General features: G+C 46.5%; 1 protein-coding gene across 1 annotated transcript in view; it reads right to left on the bottom strand.

Annotated features, from left to right (window-relative positions):
* Window positions 1-478: 478 nt before the first annotated feature.
* Gldn (gliomedin) overlaps window positions 479-27,800 on the bottom strand; it is a 48,917-nt gene continuing 21,595 nt past the window's right edge. Inside the window, exons 2-10 of the mRNA XM_021171540.2 lie at window positions 26,750-26,801; window positions 19,241-19,258; window positions 18,795-18,902; window positions 8,144-8,290; window positions 6,837-6,956; window positions 5,663-5,746; window positions 5,372-5,497; window positions 4,256-4,406; window positions 479-1,846 (exon numbers count right to left, since the gene is read on the bottom strand). Coding sequence (XP_021027199.1) covers window positions 1,366-1,846; window positions 4,256-4,406; window positions 5,372-5,497; window positions 5,663-5,746; window positions 6,837-6,956; window positions 8,144-8,290; window positions 18,795-18,902; window positions 19,241-19,258; window positions 26,750-26,801 — 1,287 coding nt within the window. The 3' untranslated portion in view covers window positions 479-1,365. The remainder of the gene's footprint in view (window positions 1,847-4,255; window positions 4,407-5,371; window positions 5,498-5,662; window positions 5,747-6,836; window positions 6,957-8,143; window positions 8,291-18,794; window positions 18,903-19,240; window positions 19,259-26,749; window positions 26,802-27,800) is intronic.

Below are 27,800 nucleotides of genomic sequence, written 5' to 3'. Positions count from 1 at the left end.
CCACAGGCCTGCCTAGAACTCAATGAGTTGGCAGAGAACGTGGTTATTTAAGGTCTTGTAGGAGCCAATTAAACTAGATCCTTGCTATCCAAGAGGGCAGACCCAACCTTGAGGACCACGTGGGAGTGAACATCTCCACGGCTGGCGGTTCTCTTACTCCATCTGATGCTGTCCTTAGCTGTTCCCTCTGCCAAAGCTCAAGCCACATAAAATGCTGCCTGTCAGTCCGTAGAAAGCCTAACCAGACTCAGGGAGCAAGCCCTTCTGAGAACCTGGCTCATTCCCTGTCCTTAGATGAAAGGTCAACATTTTTTCTTTCTTTCTGTAAAGAGCCAGGTGGAAATGTTTCAGGATTTACAGAGCCGCTCTGCTTCACTGCTGACACACTCTGAAGCGAGATTCTTAGGTGCAGGGATGCGATGCTACAAGAAAGAGAGCTAAGCTGACTTTGGCCTTTGAGCCAATTGCCTTCCCTCATTCTAAACAGTAAGTATAAATGGTGCCTGTTTTCTGAAAAAAAAAAACAAAACAAAAAAAAAACAAAAAACAAAAAAACCCATCATGTTTCCATGCTTCTAACCAGATTATTGGCCACTTAGTGTTTGACACTCTGATAACAATCCCATGGTCTTGGCAAAAGGAACCACAGATATCCTGTTTACTTTCCCAGCAGCAAACAATATGATCAGAAATTGACTGGCATCTAGATGGGCCTATGGGCCTGCCTGATGCAGCTCCATTTAGAGTCCTGAGCCTGTATCTATTCATGGTTTATTTGTTTGTTTGTTTATTAATCTTGGATTTGTGTTTAGGAGCTGAAAACAATGATCATTCTGTAGTGGTAGGTGCATATTCAGAGAAAATAACAAATTATGAATAAAATAAAACCTTAGAAGCCATAAGAGCCAGTGCACCTTCCCTAAATACCAAATAAGTCATCACTGAAAGGCCCACCCCTCAAGCTGCAAGTAAGCTCATTTACATGTGGAGAAAAAAAAATAAGAATCCAGAAAGCAATCTAATATATAATCAGGCAAGAATCACAGAATTTCATCTAGGAAGAGGAAATATCAGTCATACTCAGATGTTTCGTATTACCTATGGGGACGCTGGGGGCGGGGGACGGGGCTCACTTGCTGAGTTTGAGGAGGGATACTGGGTCACCAGATCTCATCCACATCCATTTCTAATCTGTAGCCATTTCAACAACCTGGCTTAGAGCGGACTCACCGCTTGTGCAAGAGCCCGGGGCATGGGCTTACGCTCCGAGTGTCTGGGTATCCTTTACAGGCTAGCTTTCTGTTGGGCTTGACCAAACCCTAGACAATGTGGAGTATAGAGAGGGAGCAGACAGCCGAGGGAACCCTACCGCTGACTTGATGCCGCTGACAGAAACTGCACAGGATAAAGCATCAGATGGCCATCTTCCCACGAGTATAAATGCTGATCTCTCATGTTGTATGACAGCATGGCAAGAACAGAGTGGGACATTCTGAAATCAAAGTTTGCATTGATTTGCTTTCCTCCTAACAAATCAAAGGCAAACGTGATCCTCGTATCTTTGGTGTCTGTGACATAGAGGATCCCTCGGGCTATGAAGGCATTGCCAGCCTTGGATTTGGGGTATGTGGTGTTGATGTGCTGTGTCACGGAGAATGTCCTCTCATCCAGCTGTGCCACAAGGATGCTTGAGCCATCCACACTTGAAGCGTAGATAACCCAGATGCCCTTCTCATCCACTGCTATGTTGAAGTAAGTCTTGGAATTTGCAAAGAGGTATTTTCGATCAAAATACAAAGCATTTTCCAGCTTCAGAGTCTGAGGTGTCTCTTTCCCAAATTCAAATCTGAAACATTTTTCAAAAAAGCAAGTTAGAGTGGAGTAAACATGTCTGTAGAAAGAATTCTCGTGAACTGTGTGGAAGCATCACCCGTCAATCAAAAAAGCCTATGGCCAATGAACTGAGGCAGGAAATAGGAGGTGGGAGTTCTGGCAGAGAGGGAGGGGGGATTCTGGGAAAGAGCCAGACTCTGGAGATTGGAGCTGAGCTCTGGAGAAGACGGTTGCGTGAACCGAGAAGTAACTAGCTGTGTGGAAGGCATAAAATCAAATAAATGGGTTAAATAGGTTACAAGCTAGTCCTGGAACAAGCCCAAGCCTAAGTATTTATTCATATATAAGAAATCTCAGAGTCAGAATGAAGGGACCGGATGGAAAAGCTGGAGGCCACACATGTTGGTGGACACCGGTGATTTGTAGTGCTCCTTATTAAGCTGAGTTACCAAGAGTGGACTAAGGCCTGGAGCTCTCTGTTGCCAAAAGGCTCCAGGAAACTTTTCTACTTGTCCTTCAGAGATGTTCTGAGCAGCAAGGATGTGAAGGCAGTGACTAGCCTGTGCTAGCAGAAGCAAGGGAGGCAGTAGTGTGGTGTTAAGGACTGTCCTCAAATTAGCAATGTGGCTTGGAAAGCCTTGAACATCTAGTCCTCTTGCCTCCACCCGCCAAGTGCTGGGATTACACCATCAAGCCTTGCTCCTATAGTGTGCTGAAGAGCAAACCCAGAGCTTCGAACACTCCCTCAATTGAAATACGTCTGTAGCCCCTAAATTTAAGTTTTAAAACTCCCAAGTTGGCTGGTTATTCCTTTATTTCATGCTGAAATTTTAATTAGGGACCAAACCACCAACCAAAGAGTGCACATGGAGCAATCCATGGCTCCAGCCGCATATGTAGCAGAGGATAGCCTTTTCGGGCATCAATGTGAGGAGAGGTCCTTGGTCTTGTGAAGGCTCTATGACCCAATGTAGGGGAATGCCAGGGCGGGGAGGTAGGAATGGGTGGGTGGGTGAGCACCCTCATAGAAGCAGGTGGGGGATTGGGATAGGGAGTCTTCAGAGGGGAAACCAGGAAAGGGGATAACATTTGAAATATAAATAAATAAAATATCCAGAGAGAGAGAGAAAGAGAGAGAGAGAGAGAAAGAGAGAGAGAGAGAGAGAGAGAGAGAGAGAGAGAGAGAGAGAGAGAGAGAGAAAGATTTAAACTAAAGGCCACTAGCTGAGAAGAGATGTAGTAAAGGCAGTGAAAACAATTTTCTTGTGTGGGATTCCATGCCCATTAGCTCTGGGATCTGATTTCCAAGACTCCAAACAGAAATAATATCAAAAAAGTGAATTATGATTCAACCACTAGCTGAATCTAGGAATAAGTCGGGGATATTGGGCTAAAAGAAAACACCAGAGGGCGCTATTGAGCGGCAGAGCCCAGGAGGATCCCATGACTGCTAGCCATTTAGGAAGCACAGCAAACAGAAGCAGACTAGGAAACCTGAGTTAAACTGGAAAGGGGCTTGAGAAGAGCAAGCACTTGGGAAGGACTCAGCCATACCAGCGCCTGACTGCTAGCAACTCTGTCCTGTGGTCCAGCCCCAGGGCTGAGGGAGCAGGTGTCTGTCTGTCCTACAGAAACTGCAGCTTTGATACACCCTGCTCCTCCTCCTACTCTAGGCCTGTGGTTTGGTGTAGGCCTAGGCTGAGGAGAAGTCCCCTACCCAGTCAGCACAGCCCACCCAAGCCTGTTTGTGGTACAAAGCTATAATCTGGGGTACCTGGGAGGCTGAGGTGGAAGGATTATTAAGTGAAATGCCCCCAAGTGAACATTTTGGTCCCAGTTTTGGCTAACTCCAGCTTACACCTCACCTCACTGTACCTGTTGTTTCTACCTGTTGTTTCACAACACCAATTGTTTTATCAACTGAGCTGAAACCTTTGAAAATGTCGACCCCCTGCTGCCTCTGGTTTGATGTAATTCTGGGTTTTCTTTATAAACCCTATTCTGCCTTACGTAGGGAGAAGAGTTCTTTGTGGCAGGAGTCAATGCCTAGTCACAGGCTTAAATAAAGGACCTTTGGTGGTATGTAACACTTGTGAGTGGTCTATAACAGTAAGTTCAAGGCCTTCTTTGGCAACACAGAGAAATTAAGAGCAGCCTAGGCAACTTGGTAAGACTGTGGTAGACAACTACACTCCATCTTTCTCACAACAGCAAACTCTGTGACAGGTGCACATCATCAGGGGCCTGGGTGTGGGAGTCCCTCACTGTATTCTACCATTCCTTTTGGGGGGGGGGACAAACCCTGATTGATCCACCTAGGCACATAAAGATGACAGAACACATCTAGACAATGGCAGAAGACAACACACAGTGTGCACACTGTGGGGGACACTGCACACCATGGCCTGGCACGGCGGCTCACCTCACTATGGTGTTGGAGCCTCCTTTGTGGTAGTAGAGAGAGTTGTTGTAAACGGCGTGCCCACAGCCGTGGAAATAATGTGGGAGGTGGAGGAGGGTGAAGCTGCTGTTGAGGAGCGCCGGCAGGTCTTTGAACTCCTTCACCATGATGCCTGCGGGAGGGGAGGAGGGAGACTCTTACCCACCAGCAAGGACAGCACTGCCCGTGAAGGGTCAGGCTGCCGAGAGAATATCTGTCCCCTCCCACCCACCTCGCTCTCTAGCATTTATAAAATCAAGGTGCACAAGCCTGCCCCAGGAACAAATATTTGGTGTTTGTACAGCTACAGCTTGCTGCCTCCTATCCCTTCCTGAGCACCAAGACCACCGCTGCCCCTATACTGCAGTTCTCTCTTCCTTTGAGCCCCAAGCCCCCAGCTTGGTAGACAGAGGTTACTACTGAACTCATCAGTTAGTGTTGATGAAGGAAAGCAGCGGCTCTTAGCTTTTTGCCAACTGATGTGTACTGTCAAGACCCTTCTGGAATGAAGCCACTCCCACTCTAACTACATCCTTTGGGGACAGTGTGACCAGGCCTAAGTTCGGACATGGAGAGGCTGTGAGTTGGCTCTTTGTCTTCTCCCCTGGGCTCCATCCAACAAATATGTGAGAAATATGGCCAAATGTACTCTCATAGGATGGTATCAAACTCAGAGAACAATAGGCTGTGCGCACAGAATTCGGCTTTTATAGCTAAGGCCATATCATCCGGAACACACCAGATCGCAGAGCCAGATGGTTAATATTTGTAGGCCATAATTTGTCTTTTATACCTCTTCCACAGTATGGATTAGTTGATAAAACCTGTGGCGGTCGTGCTCTTTATTTCCGTCTGGCTATTGTGATAGCACTGTAGAGTTTGCCCTGTAGTTGTCATGTGTCTGGGACCTGAACAACCAAGCTTGCAACGAACACATTCAAGCTAGGAAAGTGTCCTAGACATTTAGTTGTGCTTTTTAATATAAGGAGCCTTATACTAACACCAGTGGAGATCTCAGACACACGGGTATAGAATAAGCTTGAAGATAGGCAAGCTTATTTGGATTGCACCAAATGGACCATCTCTGGAGGGAAATACCTGAAAAATGTTCAGTCACCCAAATGCGGTCATCACTTTTGTTAGCAGACTCTCTTATCCAAGTCCCAAAAGTCTCTCTCACTTTCAGGACTTGGGCTGGGTTGCCAATGGAAGTGATCATAGAATCTGTCAGAAGAAAAGAGAGTTACATACCAGCCAATTAAGGCATCTAGTTTTGAATTTCCAAATGGAATTTTTGTGTGTGGTGTTGGGAATTGAACTAGGGCTTGTGAAGGTGAGAGACACGCCCGGCACTAAGGTGCACCCCATCCCGGGTGCTGGGGTTTGTACCTGTTTGTGGTGAATGGCGCTCATTTACTTTCTCATCAGCTCTTCCCACCAAGGTATCATCATTGGGTATGACACACGTCTCCCCTAAAATGACAACAATCAATGCGGTTGTCACAATGGGTTGGTGGCTCTGTATCTATAACCTCCACTTCCTCGAAAAGTCCCAAATGTATCCATTATAACATCTCCACCATGTTTCTTGGATGTTTGCTTTTTAGCAAGCCCAAGCCACAGACTCCCAACCAGAGTTTCACTGATAGCTGGGTCCATTCCCTGGGAACATCCAGGAAGAACACTATTCCGAACAATGCAGGCGTTTGGAGAAAGTCCTGGTCCTCCTCCACAGCTGCTGCTGAAATGGCAGCTCAAGCTGTGCCTTGTAGTTTTAAGACAGGCAAGGCATTCCGGGTAACCTCTAGTTCTAAATCCGCTATTGAAATATTTTCCATTATTATTATCATTTGTTTCTAAGGAACTTTTGAATTGAGTGGGGCCAGGCCGCTCCTAGGCTGTCTGTTTTCTCTCTGTAAATTAGAAAGAAGCATATTCTAGGATAGTCATGGGAATCAGAAGAAGTAAGTACTGAGCGCTGTGCCTGGCAGTCTTAGCACTCAAAACTAAGTGGCAGAGGATTGCAGGTATAGCTTAGTGGTAAACATGGGGCTCTGGGTTCAACCCCCTGCCCCCCCCCATACTATGGATAGTGATGGTGATTCTATGATTGTTCTCTGCACAGTGTTAACCAATTTGACTGCCCCATTATCTCCCAGTTTCTTATTCTCTCAGGAATTTGTTGCTACAGTTAACAGCTTAGACCTCAAGATGCTGCTCTCAGGGGATCTAGTGGCGCTGTGTCTTGAATTTGTGACAGTAATTAAAAAAAAAAAAACAAATAAAACCCTGCTCCTTGGGGAGGGGGAGAGGGTAATATGGCTAGGAAGAGTCCCATCATGGAGGTAAGTGTGGGGAGACCAGTGAGGGAAGGAGTGATAGGCTCAGTGCTGGGCTTGGCCATAGTCCCCACTCCCAGGGCAGGTATTCAGACTTCCTGGGAGCATATTTCAAGGATGAATCTCATTTAGGACAATATCTCCTTTCAAAATTTGGTCACAAAGTCTGGAAGAGGGTATCTTTAGCATAAGGAGTGGGATCCCTGTGGGCAGGGCTTGGCGACCTGGACACTGGCTGTTGAACACGTTTGGTGGCCGAGGGCCTTTGGATCTTCTGCTTCCTGGAGGGCCTGGAGGCCCTGGGGGTCCAGGGGGCCCAGGGGGGCCTTGGTCACCTTTGGCACCTAGAGAGAAGGAAAAGGAGAAACTGATACAATGTTCTCCACAGGGACAGATTCCAGGTAGGGGGAGAGAAGGGAGCAGCAGCTCTGGAGTCCTACTGTGTGCACCCGTTCCTAGAGATGACATAGGTTTGTTCTGTCTTTACTGAATTAAAGATCTACCACAGTAGGTCCTGTCGACCCACTATCTGTAAGATCTGTGCTGAGAGTTTTATCACTCTTCCCTTCATTGTTCCAAGTCTCTCTGTGAGGTGGAAGTGGGGTCCTCTCAGGAGCGTTCTGCTAGGGAGCCGTGGTGACTTAAGGTCACCAGTGACAGAGCAGGATCTCAGCTCTGGCAGCTCTCAGCAGAGCCAGGCCATTGTCACTGCAGTGCCAGAGGATCCCAGTTCTGACTTTCTAAAATCCCAAAGGAACTCTTCTTCCTCCCGTCCCCCCTCCTTTTCTTCCTCTACTGCTTCCTCACCTTCCTCTCCTTTCCCTCACGCCATCCTTCCCATTCTCCTTGTGGTGGTGGAGAATTTAACCCAGCAGCTCTTGCAAGCCAGGTGAACACTTTATTACTGAGCTAGACCCTCATCTCCGACAGACCTTGATTACTGTCCAATCCCAGAGACACTCAGAGTGCCTTCAGGGAGACTGGTCACCTGTCCTTTGAAACCCTCCTACTTGACAGCCAGGTAGGAGAAGCAGACCAACCTTGAGCCTCACTGGACTCTGCTATTGTTCATTGTGGGACCTTGGTCTGACCGTGTAATCAGACTTGAAGCAAGCGTGCAGCTTTACCCTCCCCATGCTTGGGACTACAGGCGGGAGCCACCACACCCTACCAACTGAGGCAAATGCCTTAAGTTATGCTAGATACCAGACACAGATGTGCCTACATGAAGAAACAGGCATAGCTTTGAAAATGCAGACCACCATGCTGAGCGTGACTGTATACAGTTATAGCTGCAACACTTGGGAGGTGGAGGCAGGAAGGTTGGGCAAGGCCAGTCAGTCCTGCTACATAGAGAGGTCCAGGTTAGCCTGGGTGTATAGAAGACTCCGTCTCAAACAAACAAGGAGGGGGAGAGAAGTCCAGAGCCTGCTGCAGAGCAGAGGCTCAGAGAAGAGAAAAGTCACCAGAGCAGCCATGGGTTGGATGGGACAGGCCTCTGTGCCCTAGTGCCAGGAGGACACCAGCCTACCTGTCAAAAGCACGTCATTGGACACGTCTCCTTTGTCTCCCTTGTCACCTTTCTGCCCTGGTGGGCCCTCATTTCCAGGTAGACCCAGTTCACCAGCATCTCCCTTTTCTCCCTTTTCCCCTGGATTTCCGGTGGCTCCAGGTAACCCTGTGAGAAAGCAATGCCATGTTAACTCGTGCGCACAATTCTGCTTCACCCTTTGTAAAGACCATACTTTTGCAGAGCGGCTTTGCAAACCAACCACAAAACCCCTTACCACCCTTCCATGGATGCTGCTGTACACTCACTATGGGATGGCATTCCCAGGTGGCTCTGGGGGACTACTTTTAAGGAATCTGGCTGAGCCACTAAGTTGAAGAGTGAAGCAAGAGAGGAGACAATGACAGTTTGAGTAATGCACCATCCCCAGGTGTGTCATTGAGAGGACCATAGGTACAGCCACTGTCACCTGTGCTCTTAACTTCTTACAATATAATGAGTGGTGGGCTGGGCAGTCCTCTGCCCTTTGAGCAAAGTTGAAATGGTGCTTGTAACTGATGCTGCTAAGTCAACAAGGGCAGATGACTGGCTGCCTCAACTCCTTGCTGTCTCTTCTCTGCTATAATAGACTGTGCCCTCAACTGCGGCCAAAGTAAACCTTTTGCTCCTTAAGTTGTATCCATCAGTTATATTGTTGCAATGACTGGAAACAGTCAGAAAACCTAAGGAGAGAAAGGCTAACTTATGATGGTTAACATTGACTGCAAACCAGTCTGGCCCCTCCAGGCTTGTTTGGTCTGTTGCTTTACTTGGGTGTCCACAGCCATCTTTCCTGGGACTAGTCTAGCCCCAGTGCTATTTCTTATTGGACACATGAGAAATCCAATCTTTCCAAAGCTCCACCCAATACCCCAGGCAACACGAAATACAAATTCAGCTTTCAAGAAAATTATTCTAAATGTTAATTTATAGCCAAAAGTAAATTACCATAATCCAAGTTGCCCTAAATGTGTTCTGAATGTAACTGCTTGATACCATGGACTCTAATATTTGAGGCGTTCAGTACATGTAATTCAGTGTATTAACAAACAAGGAAAAGCATGTCTTAATGGGTGCAAGAAGGCATTTGATGTCTTTCAACATGCATTCTCAATGAACTCCTCGTCAAACTAGCAATAAGAAGGAATTTCCTCATTCTGCAAGAGCGTCTGCGGGAAACCGACAGGCGCGATTGCCTTTCCCAGTGAAAGGCTGTGTGCATTTCCCCTAGTGTCAGGAACAAGGCAAAGGTGTTCACACTCAACAGGATATAGAAGCATGATATTCTAGAGAAAAAGAAATAGAAGGCTCGCTGATCGGGAAGTGGATAGCAAAGCTTCCTTAACATGCAGCTGGCCTGATGGTTTATGTAGAAATGTAGAAAATGTCAAGAAATCTATAAAAATGAGCAACTTGAAAGTCACAAGTACACAAGTATCCCGGGGTTCTGAGAGGGGGAAAGTGGGTGCACAAAGACATTGTTAGGAATGAACCATATATAAGACCATATAATAAGAAAGAACTGTTCATTTTGGTAAGAATTCCCTGAAGATAATGTTTAATTATGTTACTCAACGTGAGGGGTTGCAGACATCAGGAGAGCCAGACACATCTGTCATCACAAGCCTTCCTGTATTCTCCCTGTCCATAGGAGGTGCTGTGGAACCTCCTGCCTCTATAATCACTGCCAGCTCCTTGGCTCTTCTGTAGGCCCCATCAAAGTTCAGCTCATCTGCCCCTCTCCCTATGTTCCACACATTTGACTCATTCCTGATTAGTCACTCTCTGGAATAGCAAAGCTTTTCCTCCAGTTTGTTTATTTGTTTGTTTTGCTTTTAAGATCTCACTATACAACCCTACACAGCCAGCCTCAATCTCACAGTGATCCTCCTGCCTCTGTCTGGGATTCTAGTGTGCACTTTCATAGCTAGCTTATGTGGGGCTTCAGACTCTCCCCAGGGCTTTGTGTGTGCTTCATGAATGATCTACTGGCTCTGTCCTCTGAATCACCCTACTTCCTGCCAATCATGCTGCATCCCACCATATCTATTCTAAAAAGGTGTTTGTCAACCTGTGGGTGGAGACCCCTTGTGAGTTGTTGAACAATTCCTTCACAGGGTCACCTAAGACCATGGGAAAGCACAGATATTTATGTTATGATTCAAAATGGTAGTATCTTTTGGGTCTATGCCCAGAAGTGGTATTGCTGGGTCTTGAGGTAGAACTATTCTCAGTTGTCTGTAGTAAAATTACAGGTCTGAAGTAGCAATGACATTAGTGTCATGGTTAGGGGTCAGCACAACATGAAGAGCTAAGCTAAAGGACTGGAGCACTAGGAAGCCCGAGAACCACTGTACTAAAGGACTGCAAACCATTTCCAGGTTAGAGGGTACTGTAGAATTTGTTTAGATTAATTTCCCTTCCAATCCTCAAGTCTCTCTGTGCTACCTGCTATCTGGTTGGCGCAATTTGTTTGTTTGTTTTTTGAAACAGTCTCTCTATGGCTGTCCTGGAACTCACTCTTTAGACCAGACTAGCCTGGAACTCACAGAGGTCTGCCTGCCTCTGCCTTCCAAGTGCTGGGGTTAAACTTGTGTGCCACCTCACCTGGTCACAGTGGACTCATCTTGGGCTTTCAGTGTCAGTGGATTTTACCTTGGAGTGCAGCACAGAGCGGGGGCTTTAGGACAGTGGTGGGAACTTGCCAAGCATGGTGACCTGGGTTCAGTCGCCAGCATCACAGAAACATAGAATCAAAACATAGTGAGGAAAATGCTACTTTCTAGATTTCAGCGAATCATACCAAAACTCTAGAGCTGAGCCTGGTGGCCAATGGAGACTAGTTACATCTACATTGAGAATCAAAGGCAAGCTTGGGCCACCTGTGACCTGGTCCCAGAGAGCAGTAACAGTGAATCTAAATGAACAATGTGAGATCCAGCTATCACTAAGAGGACACAGCAGGGAAGGGCATAAAGAGGGACAGGCCTCCCCGGTCAGCACTCTCTCTGCCGTGGACTTGACCCCTTCGGTCAGAAGCAATACAGTGATCTAGTATTGAGTAAGGGCCACTCTATACTGCAGCACTGAGAGCTCCTGGCTCTGGGTCATTCTTGCTGAGAGACACTTGGACTTCTGGCTGAAAAGTGACGAAAGCCCTTTTGTGGGTGCTCTGCCTGAGAAGGCCTCCCTTTATTGGGATTTTAAATACATGGTATGTGTGAGTGTGTGTGGTGTGTATGAGTGTGTGTGTGGTGTGTTGAATGTGTGTGGTGAGTGTGAGTATATGTGTGGTATGTGTGAGTGTGTAGTGTGTGTTCTGAGTGTGAGTGTGGTTTGTGTGCTCTCTCTCTCTGTGTGGTGTGGTGTGTGGTGTGTTTGAGCAGAGTGTGTGAGTGTGTGCATGTGTGTATATGTGTGTGTGAATGTGTGTGGTGAGTGTGAGTATATGTGTGGTATGTGTGAGTGTGTAGTGTGTGTTCTGAGTGTGAGTGTGGTTTGTGTGCTCTCTCTCTCTGTGTGGTGTGGTGTGTGGTGTGTTTGAGCAGAGTGTGTGAGTGTGTGCATGTGAAGGCCACACGTTGATAATAGGTATCTTCTTCGATCACTCTTCACCTTATTGTTTTTAATTTAAAAAACAAAACAAAACAAAGCTGGGCAGGGTGACACACACCTTTAATCCCCAGTGCCCAGAAGGCTGAAGCTGGCAACTCTTTCACTTTGAGTGCAGCCTGGTCTACATACTGAGCTCCAGATGTGACTAAGTAGAGAGACCCTGTCTCAAAAAAAAAAAAGAAAGAAAGAAAAGAAAGGAAGGAAGAAAGAAAAGAAAGGAAGAAAGGAAGGAAAAGAAGCAAAGGCGTATTCTTGTGTTTGGGGGTGGAGTGTGCTCATGTGGAGGTCAGAGGACAACCTACACAGTCAGTTCTTCTCTTCCACCCAGAGAGTCCTGGGCACTGAACTCTGGTTATCACACTTGTACTGCTAAGCCAGATCATTGTCCCCGACTTACTTTTTGAGATAGGGTCCCTTTACTGAGCCTGGAACTTGCTGCAGTCTCTGGACTCACTGGCCAGCAAGCTCTAGGGACAGAACCTTCTGTCTGCCCCTGGCACTCTCCAGCTGGGATCACAGGGGCACACTGTTGTGCCTGCTTGTTGCTTAGCCATCACATGTGACAAAGCATCCTCTGTTGGTAATTGACCGTGGCCACTCATTGGCATCACCCAGTGAACATTCACTGTGTGTATAACGTCTACCCACACCCAGGTTAGGTCAGGGCTGCCGGTCCTGCACAGTGACGCTGCAGCACATGCCTCTTTACTGGCATTGAGTTACAGTCTGCTGGAGAAGAAATGCCATGCCATTTCTGCCTCACACCTGAGGGGAAAATGGCTCTCTTGTTTTCTTCTGGGGTTGCCCACTCAAAGCAGACAGTTCCACTAAGCCTGTGATAGTTCCAGGTTGGGATCGGTGTCATTGTCTTCACATCAGGGTGTTCTTGGCAGTGCCACCTGTCACTAACTGAAGCAAAGGAGGGGGTGTTGTGCAAACCCTAATCTCCAGTCGCGCACTGGAGGGAGGGCATTGCTTTTGGTTTTCTTAATATTGATTTGATTTTTAGTTGTTTTTTTAGAGAAGATACTCTAATTTTTTTTTGGTAACATTAACTCTTACTGAGAAAATATGAGACAGATGGAAAGAAAAAGAAAACCAAGGCCACTTGGTTCTGAGGCCCTAGAACATCAGACTTCATAGACGGTACCGATACATAACTGGCAACATTCAAGTCTCCAGTCTTAACTGCAAAACTAAAATGGGTTTTTCAGCCCCATGCGGGACATTTCCATGTAGCTTCCGTTTTGGAAAGGACCTCACAGAAAGGGAACTAAATCAGGTTCAGAGAGACAATACAACGTGATCTCACTTAGAGATGGGGATAAGGCCGATCCCAAGATCTCAGAAAGCAGAGTAGCATCTGTCAAAACCTAGACAGGTTTGTGTGCCGTGGGAAGGGAGTCTGGTCTGTATGGAGTGAGATGAGCAGAGGGCTAACTCCACCCTGTAGGAACAAACCTGGGTAACAATAGCTCATGAACTGGATTGAATTCTTGAACATAGCTCATGGAGATGACTTGGGATATTCCCAACACGAAGAAATTAGGTAAGGTTGTTTTTTTTTTTTTTTTTTTTGAGACAGAGTTTCATGTAGTCCAGGCTGTCCTTGAACTCACTGTGTGGCTGAGACCGACTTTGAAACCCTGGTTTTCCTACTTTCAGAAAGATGTGTGTGTGTGTGTGTGTGTGTGTGTGTGTGTGTGTTAATTAATATGACAGTAGCCCTAATCTGACTGTTATGTCTTGTTTAGATATATTGAAATTCCATACTACATGTCCATAATATAATTACAATTGTATATGTCAACTAAAAGTATATAGTAGATATGGTTTAAATATAGATATTATGTTAAAGTGTTATGAAATATATGTTACAAAGAAAACAAATTATAAATTACAGGCCACATGTTGATATTAGGTATCTTCTTCTATCACTCTTCACCTTATTGTTTTTAATTTAAAAAACAAAACAAAACAAAGCTGGGCAGGGTGACACACACCTTTAATCCCAGCGCTCAGAAGGCTGAAGCTGGTCTAGAAGCTGGATATAACAGAGTGAAGGGAGGAGGGTTTTTTTTTTTTTTCAACTAAGACCAAGTTTCTCTTCCATCTTTGGAAGAAAAAAATGATGTTAGCCATTGGGGTCATAGTTCAGCTGGCAGAGAGCTCGCCCAGCATGCACAAAGCCCTGGGTTCGATCTCCAGCAATACATTAAACATGCTTGGTGGTACATCTCTGTAATTCAGTGCTTAGGAGAGAGGCACAGGGGGCGGGGAGGGCAAGAATTCCAGGCCATCCTCAACTACATAAGAAAGTTGAGACCAGCCTGAGCTAGAGATCTTCTCTTACAGAAAATGGGGGAAATGCTGGCAAATACTAACACAGCATTTACTATGTGTCTGGCTCTAACATTTCATACATATTGACTCATTATCCCCCAAAACACTATGAGATTAATAAGATTACTATCCCTATTTAATAAATAGGGAAATTGGAACACAGTGAGTATGTAACCAGTTCAAGGGCCCACACCAAGCCTCTGGGCTCCAGGTCTGGCTTTGTTCTCTGTGTTCCTGAAGTTGGAAGCTGTAAAGGGTGTTGATTCTTCTAGAAACATTTAGATTACAGTCTTAAATTTTGTTTCATTGGGTCAGGCATCTCTATAGATGACGTGGTTTGGATATGACATGTCTCCAAGAAGCTTCATCCCCACAGAGAGAGAGAGAGAGAGAGAGAGAGAGAGAGAGAGAGAGAGAGAGAGAGAGAGAGAGAGAGAGAGAGATTGGACCATGAGGGCTCAGTTCCCTGATGGATTCAGCACAGAATGGCTGGAATTACCAGGCACTGGCAAGTAGGGCTTGCATGGAGGAAATGGGGACAGAAGAGCATTCTGTCCCTCAGTGTTTCCTGTGCCACTCCATACTTCCTGGTAAGGAGATTTCATGTGCCACACCCTTCTGCCATGAGCCATGGGGCTGTGCCTTACAGAGATCCTGAAACATAGGCAGCTGCCATGCATGGAAAATTCTAAATGCCAGCAAAAATTCAGCCTTTTCTCCTTTACACTCTCAGCTATTCCATCACAGTGGCCCAAACCAAACGAATACAAGAGCTGGTACCGGCTCCTTCCCGCTCTTAGTCCTGCTTTGAAGGTTGTTAGCTCCTAGGCTCACTCATTTCTATCTGGTTTGGGTCCTCACCAATACTCAAGGGTGGCCTCAGACCCTGAAAATCCAGAGCTTCTATTCTTTCTCCACAATTCCTTTACTAGGACCTGCCCTTATCTTAGTTCCAAGATGCTAATCCCCTCTCTCTTGCCTATCATTTCTGCTTGGTTCTACTGTAGAAGCCACTGTCTACGAAGGGTCCTGTCTGCTCAAAGCTGTCCTGGGAAGTTGGGCTTTTCCTTCTGCCTGTCATGAGGTAGAGAGCCATCTTCCTGTCAGAATAAATGGTATTGACTACATTTTGTTCATAAAATAGACAGCCACGTAGATATGGTGCCATATTCCCTCTGGCTCTATGGCTCTACTGTGTCTTGAAGCACCATTTCCTTCAAGCATCTATCTCTCTGGCTGAGGGTGTGGCTCAGTTGATTGAGTAGGCCTAGCATGCAAGAAACCTTGGGTTTGCATTCTATGAAGCTGGGTGTGGGGCACATACCTGCAAATTCTGGCACTCAGAGGCAGGAGGATCAACAGTTCAAGATAGCAAGTTCAGGGCCAGCCTAGATTACATGCCTCCCACGAGTCTTGGGCGTTTGAATACTTGGTCCCCATAGATGGTGGCTGTTTGAGGAGGTTTTAGGAGGTGTGGTTTTACTGGAAGAACTATGTCACTGGGGGCAGGCTTTGGAATTTCAAAAGACTGATGCCATTGTTGAGTTAGCCTTCCATGCTTCCTACTTGTGAATTAAATTCTACACATAATGGCAATGGACTCTTATCCTTTGAAGCTGTAGACTCTCAAAAAAACTATTTCCTCTGTATGATGTTTTATCAGAAAAGGAACTGTACAGTTCCCCTCTCAGAACAATTGTGGTGTACATGATCATTGAATGCTAGCTTTCCCCAAAGGCAGAGTGTTTCAGATCCAGGATCTCTCTGTGTTTCCCCACGAGTTCCTGAAATCTGTCCCATCAACATTTGTTGGCGAATGTTCCCCTTTCCCTCGAGGTCTCCTCTGTTTGACATCTCTCCAGTCATCTTTGCTGATCCCTGTGTTGTTCTCCTTCTTATGGTCACTAGATGTCGCTCTCTCTCACTCTCTAGGCTCTACCCCAGGCTGTCTTCTTGTTGTGGTCCCTCCCTCCCTAAGTGACCATACCCACACTTACTCACAAGCTTTTGGGGTGACTATCTGTGTGTCCTGGGGTTCCCTCAGACTGTGCACCTGCATCTCCAAGTCCCCTGAATACCTCAAGGCAACTCAGTTTAGCACATTCTTCTCTGGGGCTGAGTTAGGCCAGGCCACCTTCCTCAGCAGCAGCAGTCCATCAAGGACCATCCAGGCAGGACAGTCTTTGTCTGCCTGCTCTTCCCTTGTTCTTTCCATACCCTACCAGTACTGCTACAGTCACCCTAAACATCACTCCATTCTCTCAGTCTTTCTTCACTCATTGCTATCCCCGCCTCAGCTCCCCCTAACTCCTGAGTTGGTGCCAGGGCTCCAGGCAACCTCCAGCATATTTGGAAAGGTGAGTCTGACCCCTGAAACCCCTCAAGGGCTTCTCACTGCTCCCCAGATGTAGCTGGGTTCTCCTGCGGTCTTGCTGTTCTCCACTTCTCCTGAAGCCCTCACCTGGCTCTGGAATGGTGGATGAGGGAAAGCCTCTCAGGATGTGCTTCTGGGTGACCTGGACAATGCCTCCCTTGCTCTCAAACCTGAGCTGGCTCAGACCTGAGCAACCTTCCAGCGAGCTCTTCCTACAGAGTGTGGTTCTTCAGATAGCCTCCATCTTTCTATATCTAGAACAGTCTTAGCTTGGCTATTTAACATATTGCTTTCTGTCTCTCCCAGTCACAATGCCAGCTTCAGGTAGGTGCTGTGGCTCAGAGAACAATCTCCCCCACTGTGACATATTTTTGCATGCTGAGTGACTTGATATAAGGGGAATGAAAAGCTTTCAACCCACGCTTAGAATCAAGGTCCTCTACACACCCACACTGAAGGAGAGTACCTGTCTGGAGTTCCTGTTATGTGCACAAAGACTAGACAGCATCAGAAAAGACATAAGTGCCCTTCCCCACCTGACTGGGGATTGGTCTGAGTTATCTACCTTGGAACAGAAGATTAAGTGCCATATCCACTCTCCTTACAAGATCATAGCTGTCCCTTGGGCTCATTCACACTCCAGCTAGGATCTTCATGCAAGTTAAGTTCTCTCCCAGATCCCTTCGCTCTCCATGGTCACCACTGACAACCCTATAGGAAAAGGGCGTAGACAGGTCTCCAAGTGCAGCTGAGCTGTGGCTGCCTGCCTGTGAGCAACAGTACTGTCTTTTCTTTTGTTAGGTGTCCTGCTCAGTGTGTTTCAGTGAATGATCAGAGGGAAGAAGGGAAACTTCGTCTCTACAAAGCCTAATCAGCTTTGTTACTTTTGAACCAATGTCTGCACTAGCACCGGCTACCTAAGCATGCTTTCCATAAATTGATGAAATGTTCTCTCCTTGTGGTTACTCGAGGCTGTGGGCATTTAATTGCACATTTTCAAGACCAGGGCTCTGTCCCAAATCTTTTAGAAAGTGCTCCCTTTCTATATGTCCCCATATTCACTTCTAACACGGCACTCTCCACCCCAAGTCTGCCCCCAGAATATTAATTTTCTAGCCTTGGTCACACGTTTGATGTCTTCCTAGGATAAACCAAATGGCTGCACATTCTCGTAGCTGTCATTATCCTATGCTGATGAGCTCTGGAAGTTATAATTATTATCCTGCCCTGTAATTCCAGTTGTAATTGCTGGCCTGCTGAGGTCTGAGCTGACTTGGGTGGTGTGTATGATTGTCATCTGCAGAGCTGCCTCTAGAAACACAAGTAGGTAGGCTTGCTGAGGGGCAGAGGCACCCAGCACTTCTCATCCCCAGAGGTGCTAGGAGGGGGGACTAGGGCAGCTCCCTATTTGAAAGAAGCTCCTAGTGCCTGTCCTAGCCCAGGACCTGCCCAGAGCCATGGAGCTAAGAAGCTCAGAGAACCTGATAGAGTCTCTGACTAAGATCAACCTTTCTCTGCCTTTTTATTAGTGGCCTTGCCTGATAGAAAAAAAAGCTCAAAGTCTCTCTTGCCAGGATCTGCAAGTGCCCACCATGCTAGATGCCAGTTTTCTTCAGAGGATTCTACCTCGCCCATCTCCACAGGCTCCCAAGATAATACTGATAGATCTTCAAAACCTATCTGCCCCTGCCTCCTGTTAGCCCTGACACCATCCCTGCTTCTCTCTGAATACAACAGGTAGGTTGGTGTCTCTGAGGCTTGACTCACACCTAACAGCCCAGAGAAGCTTCCTCAGAGACAAAGGAACCCCTCTGTGAACTCCCTTAAGGGAGGGCCCTAAGTTAAGTGCCCACCTTGAAGAGGCCTGAACGTTGCTTTTCTACCCAACCAATGGGAGCTCTTTTAGTCAGGAAAATCCTTCACAAAAGCCCTTGAAGGTCAACCAAACACAGCAAGCTGCTGGGGGTTGGGGATGGGGGGGAAGGCAGCGAAGGGGAGGCTGAGCCTTGACTGACACAAGTGTGAGCATGTGGGGGTCACAGCCTGCTCTCGTACATCCCAGCTGCAGATAGAGAAGTCCATTGCCAGAACACTGTTCCCTCTGTTCTGACATAAACATTTGGACAAAAAGGAAGATGCTGGGCCATCTCAACTCAACAGCTTTGAGATGGGAGTTATATCAGCACCCCATGCAGAACATGAAAGGTTCTGACTCCATACAGTATTCCCCACTGCTACCCATCTGAACACAGTCACGGAGAAAAGAAACACAGGAACTAATCGGCAGAACTGCCCAATTACCCATTTTTCCTCTCTTGCCAATTGCTCCTTTTTCTCCTTTTGGGCCCTGGAGACCAGGCTGTCCATCTGATCCATTGTGGCCTGGTAACCCGGCGGCTCCTGGAGGTCCTGTGCCAAGCATCGAGTGGGAACAGTTAACATCTTCACAGAAGGCGATGTGATTCCCTTTAGCTAGCGAGACAACCAGCATCTATGCTGTTTCCCCGCATCTTCCTGCTTTTTCCCAACCTCCTTCTAGAACAAGGACAGGTGGAGGGTCCTTGGTGGTGGCAGATGGGGGTCGGGGAATGGGGGGGGGCAGGTCTCAAATTAGAGTCACAGATAAGGGCATGGTTATAGGTAGGATGTGGCCTCACTCCACCCCTCCACCACCAAGGACTCTGGTCTTTGGATTCTGGGCTCAAGCCTTCCATAGCTGCCCCTGGAATTAGGAAATGAGTACTTACCTGGTGGGCCCGGTGGTCCTACAACAGAAAAGAGAAATTAGATGATAAAGCCACAGGAGGTAGATCGAGAAACCAGCACCACAAACCCTTTCCCTACTGAAAAATGTCTTCGTTACCAGCTAAGAAAACAATCTCGCATTGTTTATTATTTATAGCTTATTATGTTTCCCCTAAGGGAAAAGCAGCTCAGCACAGACTCATTTGCTAATCAAACTATTTTTAAATTACCCTTCAACAGGCCTAGAATAATTTCTGAGCTGGTTTCAATACAGATTCAACCATCAATTTTCTTAGAGAAGGTCAAACTAATTACCCGGGTGCTGATGGAAACACAAATTCCCATGCATCCCCGGCGAAGGGCAGGTGTCAGCACATGTCACTTCAGAGCAGAACACTGTCACTAGAACACTTGTAAGAGCCACCCCCACCCCATCCCCGCCACCTTGTCTCCTCTAGAACACCGAGGAGTAACCCTAGCCCAGGCAGGCTGGCTTTATGGACCTGTATTTTGTTGCATGAACTAGCCTGAGAAAGTCTGAGAGTTCGGGTCAGGTGACAAATACATTCTTTAGTGTGAAATGATCTGAGGACCTATGTGGTTTGGATGAGTCATTTACACAGAACTGAGCAAATGATTTTGCTTCCAGAAATAGGCATATCTTACTGTTAGCCGGGCTGAACACTTGGGCTAGGCAGCGAGGCTGTAACATGAGAAAACTGAGTTCCTTGTGTTTCTCTAGCTTAGTACCTAATGATTCCCACCTGAGCCTTTGACCACTCAGAGGCAAGCATTTCTAAATGTATACCGCATACACCAGACTCCACTAAGAAATCTCAGTTCTGGTGTCGGCTGTGTTCATTGTCTATGCGAGGATGGTAGAGCCTTTAAAACCACAGGGCAATATGGAGGGCTAGATAAAGAAATAAGCCCCAAGTTACTGGTTGAAGTTTCTGGCCACACTGAAATCTGAGAAGAGCTCCCAAGAAGGCAATCTTTGGACTGTAGTCCTAAAGAAACAGTGGGACTAAGAAGTCAGTGTATATGGGCCCAATATTTTAAGCAGGGAGCAGAGAGAGGCCAAGTTCTGAACCTGGTCAGAAGAGAATTATTAAGGCTCAGGATGGGAGAAAGAATAAAGGAACTGCCCATGCTTGCGTGGATGGACAGGGCTGTGGATGGCCTGGACAGCTGAAGCACCAAGGCCAGGACAAGACTCACAGACTCTGAGAGGCGGTTTCTTGAGTGGAGTGTGTTGCTGGGACATCAGTGTAGGTCTGAGATGTTCTTTGTAGCTGGAAGATGAGTACAGCTAAGTTAACTAGACAGAGACAGATGAGGTGCACAGAGAAGCAGACAAGGGTGTGGTGGGGAGAAAATATGCAGACCTTTGAGGTGAAAATCGGGCCCAGTAAATGTGACAGCTGAGTTGCAGAAAAAGCTAGAAATTCAAAGAGTATCTCCATGGAATAAGGAAGACTCCATGTCCAATTGGAAGTAGGTGGGAAGAATTTTAGGTAAATAGATTCTAGGACATTGATGAATACAGTCTAGGGACATAGGATTCTTGGAAGAGTGGTATCTGCGAGTGCTTTCAAAGTGCAGGGATTTTCAGGGATTTCAGGCCTTTCACAATAGCTCAATTTTCTTTTCAGGGGATAAATCTAACCAAGTAACTGAAAGACTTATATAATAAAACCCTTAAGAAACTGGTGAAGATGTCAGAAGATGGAGATAACTCCCATGTTCATGGATTGCTTAATATAGGATTAACATAGTGAAAATGGCCATCCCACCAAAAGCAATGCACAGACTCAATGTACTCCCTTTCAAAATTCCAACACAGGTTTTCACAGAAATTAATAGGACAAATTTCAGTTTCCTATGGAAACACAAAATAAATAGAATGGGTAAAACAATCCTGAATCGTAAAAGAATTGTTGGGAGGATCGGCATTCCTGATTTCAAGCTGTACTGTGACAGTATAGTAGTAAAAGCAGCATGGTGTTAGCATAGAACAAATACACTGGCCAACGGAATTGGATTGAGGACCCAGACATAAGTCTATACACCTAAGGACAAAGCCAGAAATACACACTGGAAAAAAGGCATCATCTTCAACAAACAGTGCGGGTCAATTTGGATGTCTGCATGTCGAAGAATGCAAATAGATCGATACTTAGCAACCTTTATAAAACTCATCTCTAAATGGACCAAAGACCTCCACATAAGGCTAGATATACTGAATCTGACAGAAGGGGAAGCGGTGGGATAGCCTTGAACTCATTGGCACTGGAAACAACTTTCTGAACGGGATACCCACAGTTAGCACAGGCACTAGAAACAACAGTGAATACGTGGGACCTTACGAAACAGCTTACTGAACAGCTTCTGAACTGGCAAAGCACACCATCATTTGGACAGAGCAGCAGGCTACCGTGAGTTCTCTAAAGATGAAACCCGAATGGCTGGGAAATACTTTAGTGTTTATCATCCTTAGTCACAGGGAAATTCAAGTCAAGACTGCCTGCCAGTCAGAATGGCTGAGATCAATGAAACCAATGACAGCTCACGCTGGTGAAGATTCGAGGAAAGGGGGACACGTACTCACTGCTGGTGGGAGTGCAAACTTGTACAGTCACTGTGAGAATCAGTGTGGAGATACCCAAGGGAGCTGAGAATCAATCTACCTCAAGATCCAGTTCGACCACTCCTTCACATATACTCAAAGGACTCCATATCCTACTATAGAGACATTTACTCAACTTGGGAGAAAAATCACATAATATTGTTCGGTTAAAGGAACACATCGATAAAATGACTCCTAATGACATGCTGCTATATTTGTAGATCGATGTCTTGCTCAGCTGTCATCAGAGAGGCTTCCTCCTGCAGTATGGGAAGTAATGCATTGATTCACAACTGAGAATCAAAGACCTTGGGATGCTCAATCATAAAATGGATTTCTTTATTAATTCTCTCCCCTCGGGACTCGGGGAACTATGTGGGAGAGGAGGCATAAAGAGTACAAGAGACAGGGATGGGGACTGTAAGACTCCAGGGAAACAGTGTCTTCCAGACACACCATGACTGGACAGGACTGGCACACATATGTGCTCACAGAGACTGTGGCAGCAGGCACAGAACCTGCACAGGTTCAAGCCAGACAGGTTGTCGGTGCTCAAGGTGTCAAGCGGATGTTGGCTCCTACCCCTACCAAGAAGCTATCTCGCAAAAGAAAATTAGTTTTCTTCCATTGAGTGTCGTTGGTTATACAAACCACACTTAAGGGCAGGCTCCATGCCCAAGAGTAGAAGGTTAACAAAATGAACTCAGCGAGTTTTGGGAGATTTTTTTTGTTGGTGGTGGTATTGATGTCTTATATAGCTTTGTTTGGGCATTTAAAAAATATTATTGGCTTTTTGCTTTTATATTATGATTTCTGATTTTGAGGTTTTACGTGTTTTGGAGTGTGTGTGTTTATGTGTTTTATGTGTTGTGTGTGTGTGTTTCTTGTGCTTTTCATTTCTCTTTTAATTTTTTCCTGTTTGTTTTCTAAAGAGAGAAAGAAAGCATAGGTTTGGACTTGGATGGGTAGAGAGGTGGGGAGGAATTGGGAGGAGATGAAGGAGGGGAAACCATGATCAGAGTATACTGTAATAAAAAAGATTTATTTTCATGGTGCACTCCTTTAACCCCAGCGCTCAGGGGTGGGGATGTGCGGATCTCTGTGAGTTTGAGGTCAGCCTGCTCTACATAGTGACTTCCGGGACAGCCTGGGCTACAGAAAAATTCTGTTTCAAAAAACAAACAAACAAACAAACAAACAAACCCACACAACAAAAATCAATGTTAAAAGTATATAGTAATTTGCTGAAGAGGCTTGAGTCAGTACTGTGTCCTTACCAGCAGAGGGTACACGTGCGAGGAGCGCGCTCACACTGAAAAGGGCTGATGGTGTGAACCGGAGTCAGAAGACCTCAGTGAATCAGCTTCTCTACAGGATGTGCCACAGTAGAGAAACACCGCTGTGATGGAAGGACTCTCTGTAGGGTGCATGTTGATCATGTCAAATGGGCATCAGGAGCTTCCAGGAGAGCCCACCACTCATGCCAGAGGTGAACTTTAGTGAGGAGTCCTCAGGTGCTGTGGGTTTACGATATACTAGCTCCTCGTAGTCTTCTATTGAAATGCTTCTACTGCAGTTCCCTGAGCTCCACTGACTACAGTTCTGTTTGTATCCAGAGACTTACCCACTTTAATTTAAAATGAAATATCTGGGTGCCATCTGGAGAGTTTAGCTCATGCTGGACTGAGAGGGAGGCCTAGAACCTGCATTTTTACTGGGTACCCCTGGTGAATGGAATACATGATCACAGATCCCTTAGTATCAGGTGACAGCTTTCTAGAAAAATATTTAGTCAGCATCAGCACGTCCTTAAAAGGGTCCCCATGAATGTGGGAGTCCCTGGAGAGTGGAGCTTCTGTTGGGAAGTACAGTGCATCTAGCCTTGGGCTGTAAGGCTTCAGAGCCATGCAAATACTCTCCATGAGTACCTGGTGCCTGCACTGAGATGTCAGAGGTTTGAGGTAGCCACAGCATGGTGCTCTAGATAACCAGAGGAAGCAGTACTGGGAGGGTTACTCAAACATCACTGGGTGTTGGGAAGCGAGAACTTTTGGGACGTCAGGCCGCTCAGGTTTTACTGTCTGTGAACCAAAGCATGACCTAACCCACACTGGCAAACTGTACGCCTCTAGCTGTATAATGATTCAGCACAATGGCCATACTGTTGTTTCTTCTCAAGTCGTAGGTTTCTGCTAGCAGAAACGGAAGACTCTTAATGGAGACAAGAAATACAGGCTTTGCAGTTGATGGGAAAACGATAATAAAGAAGCACAGCCTCAAGGCTGGGCACTGGGGAGGGATGATTCTGCAGGTGTCTAGGATACCTGGCTCCACCCACAATGACCATTTCAAAGCAGAGGGAAGAGAACTGTCCTGTGTGTCTGCAGCTCCCCTCCCAGCATCTCCCTGTTCACCTGACCCAAGGCACCTGTGAGCACAGCAATGACCACAGAGGAAGCACTTTTTCCAAAGACTGATTTAAGAGAAAGAAGGCATCAAACTCACCAGAAACACCTCAGATGGTGAGGCCCGGGGCTGCTGTTTTAGGGAGAGCTAAGGGGAGAGAGGGCTCCACAGGCCTGGGGGAAACCTGAGCATCTGCAATCCTGCTTCTCTCTCTCCCCGGCAAGGCAGGGGCTCCCGTGGGTATGGTTTTTCTGCCTGTGGAGTCGCTCCCCAACTTCCAGATACTTAAAGAAGTTTTTTAAAAAGATGAATCTACTATGAAATTAGGTAGATTCATCTGCTGCTTGAGGCTAGCTCAACCTAGATCACGCTCCTGCCCAGAATCCACGATAGTCTGTGGACCGAGGCTCACTGTCTGTCCCCACCCCCACAGTAGACAGTAGGGTCTGCCCCAAAGCTTCGCAACTAACACTTTCCATCCTTAAGTTTTTAACTGAAGAGCCTCTGTGTAAAAGGAGATTTAATTTCGTGGGAGAGGAGAGTGTTGGTTTTTGAAAGCGTGTCCTGAGGTGAGAAAGAATTGCCTACTCAACCCATTTCCACCATTCCTCATCCCCATCTCACCATCCTCTAAGTGGTCTCAATAGCTCCATCTTGCACATTCACCGTGAGCCTGCCTCTCAGGTCTCTATCAAAACCAGAAAGAAGCTTTTTCTGTGCCTCTCAAGGCTTTTGTGCCCATTACTCCATCCCTCTGAGCGTTTCTGTAGCACTCATTATTGTCACATGTGCGATCTCTGAAGAGGGACTTCCATAGATGGGAGGAAGGCGCTTACACCACTAGAGTCTATGGACAAAGGACTGGGCTTTCTGAAGATATTTCATTTCCTGTGAGGGCTGAATGCCACATTAAGTAATTCAATTAGCATTTCCCAAGAAGCCACAGGATTACAGCCTTTCTCTCTGAGGCCAAAATAAGGGATGGGAGGGTAGCCTTGGAACGGGGGCTCTGGCTCTTATCTTATGTGCTCAGCCGTCTAAGCCACAAGTTCATCCTTTTGACAAACTCACTCCCGAGTGAGGAGAGAAATTGAGGCAAATGCTGTAGAAATTGGCTAGGTTCCTGGCATTCAGGTACTGATTGTGGGGGACCTCTTTGCCCTGTGAGGTACTGAAGTATTCACAGCAGCACCTAGGGACAGCCATCTCAGAGTCCTAGCAAAAGCTTTTGTCCTCTAGGTCTTGGGGACAGTCTTCTAGAGTGCATGGGTTTGCTCACCCCATTTCTACTGTTCTAATGAGAACATAATGAATTTCCCTCTCTCCTCAGGATGCTGACCTTCTCAGGAGGACTCAGAATAGAACATCCGGAGTCAGGCTCTACAAGACAAGTCAGAGCACCCCTTGGCTTGGGGGCAGTGAGGCTGACTGCTCTGAACCAAAGCTTCACAGGGCCTGCCTTTAAGGTGAGGGGCAGGCTTCTGCCAGGCTCACATCCATAAAAGCATACCATTACTGAGCACATATGTATCTGTAAGCCCGGTAACCAGGAAGGCTGGGGAAGGAGGCTTCATACATTTGAAGCTAAAATGGCCTACTAGTAAGATCCTATCTTAAAAACAAATAAAACCAACCCCCCTCTCTTCAAAACAAACAGAGCAAAAAAAAAAAAAACCACAAAACCCCTCACACATCATTACTTGACGCAAGATTTGATACACCTCCTGGCTAGTTCTTTCTCATGTGTCCCTGAGCCACTGAGAAGTGGGAGTAAGGTGTACGGCCAGCCTTTAAGTCCACCTAGTGCATGGAACGCAGCAAAGGGATACTTCATAAAAGTGGCTCAGCAGACAATGTGCCCGCTGTGCAAGCCTGATGTCCTGAATTTGATCCTTGGACCTACATAAAGGCAGGAAGGCAGAACCAACTCTGTACAGTTGTTCTCTGACACTCTCTATCCCACCCCCTGCTCTGCCACATGAGTGTCCTGGCACGCACATGCCCTACCCCCACACATACACAGACACAAAGATAATGAATATAGATAGGAAGACATTAATTTGTGACTGCCCAGCACATTCATCCAGCACTGTCTGCCAATGCTGCATATCTGATACAGGGAAATAATTCCACCTGGTGCAGTGCGGGGCTCCTTGGGAAAGGCAACTCTACCACGTCTTCATTTTCCCCTTTAAAACTAGTGGTGAAGGGAACTCCCTTGGCCCTTGCTTAGGGTCACACACATTTCTAATTTCTCAAGCCCGAGTTATTTTCCATGATGGCATTTCTGTGACAATACCAGAAAATAATACTCGCATAATCATATTACCGTTGGTTTTATTTCCATTAAAAACATCTGGTAAAAGAAAGATGGTGCATTTTTGTAACAGAGTGCCCTTAGGTGCGCTCTCGGGCCTCGACTCTTTGGCTAGCCCCAGTGTTTCACCCGGCTCTCTGGAAAGCAGCAGAGACCTACCTGTGAGGCAGATGCCCTGGGTACTGTTGCACAGGTCGATCATCACTCGAATCTGTGAAGAGAGAGGTGGTTAATAGCAAACAGTAGACAGTGGGCTTGGAAGATGCGATTTTATTCAGATGAGCAAAAAGCAACTTGGAAAATCCTCTAAATAACTTCAGGACAATAGGCTCATGCCTGAGGAAAACAAATGACCAGGGGATGCTGAGAACAGGAGAAACGGTCCTCCCCAGGGAAGTCCTCCTCAAGGAAAAGAGCACCAACTGGTTACCCAATTCCAAATGGTGAGCCCTAAAACATACATGCAAGGAACATCATACAGCCTGAGCTGAGTGTACTTAGGGGTTTAGGAATATGTATATACTTATACATATAGGTTGTGTACTAACAATTGACGAAGATAAAAGCCATGAAAGGGAATGAGGAGGGTGCATGGGAGGCTTGGAACAAGGAGATGGAAGGGAGAAATTATGTAACTATATTATAACGTCAACAAACAAACAAACAAACAAACAAACACAAAAACCTGAAGAGCCAGGCATAGTGGCACAGGCCAGTAAGCCCTTCCACAGGCTGAGGCAAAGGATGGCAAGTTCAAGGCTCCGTTTGAGCTACAGAGTGAGTTCAAGGCCAGTTTAGTCAATATATGGTGTCTTAGTCAGGGTTTCTAGTCCTGCACAAACATCACGACCAAGAAGCAAGTTGGGTAGGAAAGGTTTCTTCCTTCAAAGGGGAAAAAATATCAAAGCACAGTCACAATCAAAAGCAAAAATTAAACTCCAACTGTCCAATGTCTGGGATCCAACTCACGATCTTCTGGGCTCCTCCAAGGGCTTAGGTCACTTCTCCAGCCCTGTCCTTTGTAGCACACATCTTGTCTTCTAGGCTCCAGCTGCCTGTACTCCACTGCTGCTGCTGTTCTTGGTGGTCATCTCATAGTACTGGCATCTCCAAAATGCTGCTGTCTTCCACTGTAACTAGGCTTCACCAATAGCCTCTCATAGGCTCTCTTCATGGTGCCAAGCCTCAACTCCTTTGCATGACCCCTTCA

The sequence above is a fragment of the Mus caroli genome, chromosome 9, assembly GCF_900094665.2.
Source record: "Mus caroli chromosome 9, CAROLI_EIJ_v1.1, whole genome shotgun sequence".
NCBI lineage: Eukaryota > Metazoa > Chordata > Mammalia > Rodentia > Muridae > Mus > Mus caroli.
The sequence above is the reverse complement of the archived record's forward strand: the minus strand, read 5'-3'. Positions and strand labels throughout refer to the sequence as shown.